The 3881-nt window shown below is 47.1% G+C and overlaps 1 protein-coding gene across 1 annotated transcript; it reads left to right on the forward strand.

Moving 5' to 3' along the window:
- Window positions 1-3231, forward strand: LOC126876580 (uncharacterized). Its single transcript, XM_050639460.1, has 3 exons — window positions 1-1123; window positions 1571-2287; window positions 2363-3231. The coding sequence occupies exons 1-3, from the start codon at window positions 1-3 to the stop codon at window positions 3229-3231; spliced, it is 2709 nt and encodes a 902-aa protein (XP_050495417.1).
- Window positions 3232-3881: the final 650 nt, after the last annotated feature.

Genomic DNA, 3881 nt, shown 5'->3' on the forward strand with positions numbered 1-3881 from the left:
ATGGCCCAAGCTGAACCAATCAGCACGTTACGGCGGAGACGAGGCGCCCTAGCCCGTCGACTTGCAACCATAAGGCGCGAACTCGATGAATACGAAGCGCCTGGGAAGGCAAACAGAATCTTCCTAACATCTTGCCGCAGCTCGTTCGATGAGCTTTGGAGGAGGATACTCGAAGTTCAAGAAGAGTTAGATGTGTTAGATGAGGGGGAAGATGCGCGTGTAGATTCGTTATCGCAAGAGTATCGGGAGCTTGACATGCGGTTCCTAGGTCTCTTTGAGCAAATATCAGCAACAACCCCGTCGACTACAAAAATAGGTGAGACATGCCGGAAACCAGAGCCGACCACCGTTCCAGAGGTCCGCGTGCCCCAATTCGACGGTGCCCTCGAGAACTGGACCTATTTCTACGACACGTTCTCATCCATAGTGGACCGTAACGAAGGTTTGACGAATGTCCAAAAGTTCCAGCATCTACGCTCATCTATAACTGGACGGGCCGCACAGAGTATCCAGTCATTAGAACTCACAGAGGCCAACTATTCCATCGCGCTTGACACACTGAAGGACAAGTTCAATTGCCCCCTCCAAATCTGCATGCGCCATTGGAATTTGATGCGCAACTATCCGGAAATCAAAAAGGAAACTCCAGAAGCCCTAGAGGATTTGTTGGAAACCATCAGCGTAAATCTAAAGGCGCTCGAACACCTAAAAGAGCCCGTCACATCAAACATAGCGATGATCGAATTGATCGCGTCGAAGTTGCCCTCGTCCAGCCTGCGTAAATGGCAACGCACACTGCCCCGCCAAAAGGTGCCATCCTATCAGCATCTGATAGACTTTCTCAAAACACGGGCGAACGGGACTCAATTCCTCTCTAAAGAGAAGGAATCAAAAGGGTCAACCCACAAACACCACAGTCAGCGAACAACCATACCGCATGGGCGAACCCTTGCTACAACCAGCAGAACGGTGGTGTGTCCGACCTGCAACGGACCTCACGAGATCAGACACTGCAAAATCTTCAAGGCCAAATCAGCGACCAAACGTTTTCAGATCGTGAAGAAGGCATCGTTGTGTATAAATTGCCTAGGCACAGGACATTCGCCGACACAGTGTACATCGGGTTCGTGTCGTATCTGCGGTCACCGACACCATACTTATCTACACCGCGAACAAACCCAGGTAGACTCACGGTCGTCGGACAGTCGCTCATCGAGCGGTCGGTCGTCGGGCAGTCGCGCATCGAGCGGTCGGTCGTCGGGCAGTCGTTCATCACACAAGCGAGCCTCCACCGAACAATCACCATCGGGATCATCGAAGTCGCGGTCGTCCCACAAGTCGAGGCGAACATCCGACACTTCACGGAAGCATACATCTTCGGCTCCAAGAGGCACGAAAGAGCATGCCTCGTACGAGTCACGCTCAGCCCGGATCCAGAACACCACCCCAACCTCCTCGTCCAAGTACCAACCGGGGCAAAACTGACTATCCGAGACTACGACAGCAAGGGGGATCGGACTAACAAACACATCTGCCCACACCCCTCTGCATCATGATCTGTTGGCCACAGCACAGATCAAGGTTTTGAACAAACAGGCACAACCAATCCGAGTCCGAGCCTTACTCGACACTGGGTCGAGCATGAACTTCATGACCGACAAGCTCGCGAATTCCCTCGGTATAAAGCAAAGGAGATGTGCGATCCAGATCGGAGCCCTCGACAATTTGAGCACCACGGCAAAACGATTCACCACGGCCACAATCACGTCGACGGACGGCAAGTATAAGAAAACATTGAGATTTCTTGTTATCCCGGCCATATCGACCTTCATACCAAGCGAGCCCATCGACCCCTCGAGTCTGGGATTACCCAGAAATATTCAACTAGCCGATCCACAATTCCATTGCCCAGACCCGATCGATGTCTTACTTAGTACCGGATCAACATTTGCGTCGCTGTGCATCGGGCAGGTCAATCTGGCGCAACCAGGCGAACCTGAACTACGTCTACAAAAAACACGATTCGGCTGGGTAATCGGGGGGAGTCCCACGTCCCAAACCGCGATAAATACGTTCCACGCAACCACAACGGCTCTGCAAGAGGACCTCGCACGGTTTTGGGAGATCGGCGAGGGACCGGCCACTACTCATCTTTCGGAATCTGAACGATTATGTGAAGAACATTTCCGAAACCATGTCCGACGAACCAAGGAAGGCAGATACATCGTTGCATTACCATTCAACGAAAAGCTTTCCTCACTAGGGTCATCGAAGGCCACTGCAATGAGCAGGCTCGCCTCTCTTCATCGCCGATTCCAACGCGACAAACAATATGAAACCGCGTAATGTGCTGTGATTCAAGAATATTTAGACTTGGGTCACATGACGAAGATCAACACGGATCACGCCACCGACCACGGATATTATTTACCACATCACGGCGTGATCAAGGAATCGAGCGACACCACCAAGCTACGGGTTGTGTTCGACGGCTCAGCTTCAAGTACCACGGGAATGTCTCTAAACGACGCCCTTCATACGGGTCCGAAATTACAAGAAGACCCGAGAAACATCCTATTGAGATTCCGGTCATTTCAATATGTCCTTACCGGCGACATCGAGAAAATGTACCGTCAATTCATCCTACGTCCAGAAGATCGTCCTTATCAAAAGATTCTGTGGCGTGCCGACAACGGAGAGATCGAAACTTACCGACTCAACACCGTAACGTTCGGTCTATCCGCAGCCCCGTATCTGGCCATCCGATGTCTCAAACAGTTGGCAGAAGACGAGGGACCTCGATTTCCGAGAGCAGCGCAGATCCTGCGGCGAGACTTCTATGTCGACGATGCGTTGACCGGAGCCGATACGAAGGACGAAGCCCTATCAGTCAGGAATGATCTCACGAAATTACTTAAGCTAGCCGGTCTAAATATCCGCAAATGGGCATCAAACGATCGGGATCTGCTGCGAGGGCTACCTGAGGAAGACACCAACCAGAAATTACATCTCGGTGAGTCATCCACGTTAAAAACACTCGGCGTCTTTTGGGATTCAGCCGACGATACCATACTATATTCGGTCAAGACGAACAGTGACACTTCCCGAATCACAAAGCGATCAATCAGCTCAGTCATCGCACAAATCTATGATCCACTAGGATTGCTCGCGCCGGTAATCGTTCGAGCAAAAATGATTTTGCAACAAGTCTGGACATTGAAGGTTTATTAATTACAAGAAAGTTTGTAAAAGACTGAAGTTTTACGTAAAAAGTACAAATATTCTTTCAACAAAATTAGTCAAATCACATCATTATTTATACATATTGTATATAAATAAAATATGCGGATATATTACTTTACCCTAGAATTAAAATTCAATAATATTGAAGAATCTTATTTATTCAGATTTTGTACATTATCGCTTCTAACCTCGGATAATAGAACAACAAATTAAATATTTTTAAACAAAAAAACTTTGTTCCTTTGTTTGATTTCCCTTGCTCGCGTTTCTTAACTACTTAGATATAAAATACTTACGTTTTCGAAAATTCATACTTCACAAGCTACTAAACGCTTTATCTGTTCAGAATAATTTATTGTTTTCTTAACTAGGTACATACCAAATACATCTATTAAGTTGGTACTTCTCATAATTACCAGTACATAAAGCTAAAACACTTTTGTACTATGCTTGTTATACATGGATCTAACAAATAATTTAACTTGTGCATTGTCGTTTGTATATTTTGTTACGTGTAAAATATTCTATTTCTACACTACTTACAAGTTCGATAAAGTGTACATTACACATCGTGAAATTTACATATTTTCACTTGGTTACCCTGCCCAATTCGAATATAATTCAGAACGTATGTGCTA

This window comes from Bombus huntii, unplaced genomic scaffold, assembly GCF_024542735.1.
Source record: "Bombus huntii isolate Logan2020A unplaced genomic scaffold, iyBomHunt1.1 ctg00000084.1, whole genome shotgun sequence".
Taxonomy (NCBI): Eukaryota; Metazoa; Arthropoda; class Insecta; order Hymenoptera; family Apidae; genus Bombus; species Bombus huntii.

Coding starts and splice junctions, on each gene's coding strand:
- LOC126876580 (XM_050639460.1), top strand. CDS start 1: ATGGCCCAAGCTGAACCAATCAGCACGTTACGGCGGAGACGAGGCGCC. Junction 1,124..1,570: donor GCCGACACAGTGTACATCGG/GTTCGTGTCGTA, acceptor TGTTGGCCACAG/CACAGATCAAGGTTTTGAAC. Junction 2,288..2,362: donor ATCGAAGGCCACTGCAATGA/GCAGGCTCGCCT, acceptor CTGTGATTCAAG/AATATTTAGACTTGGGTCAC.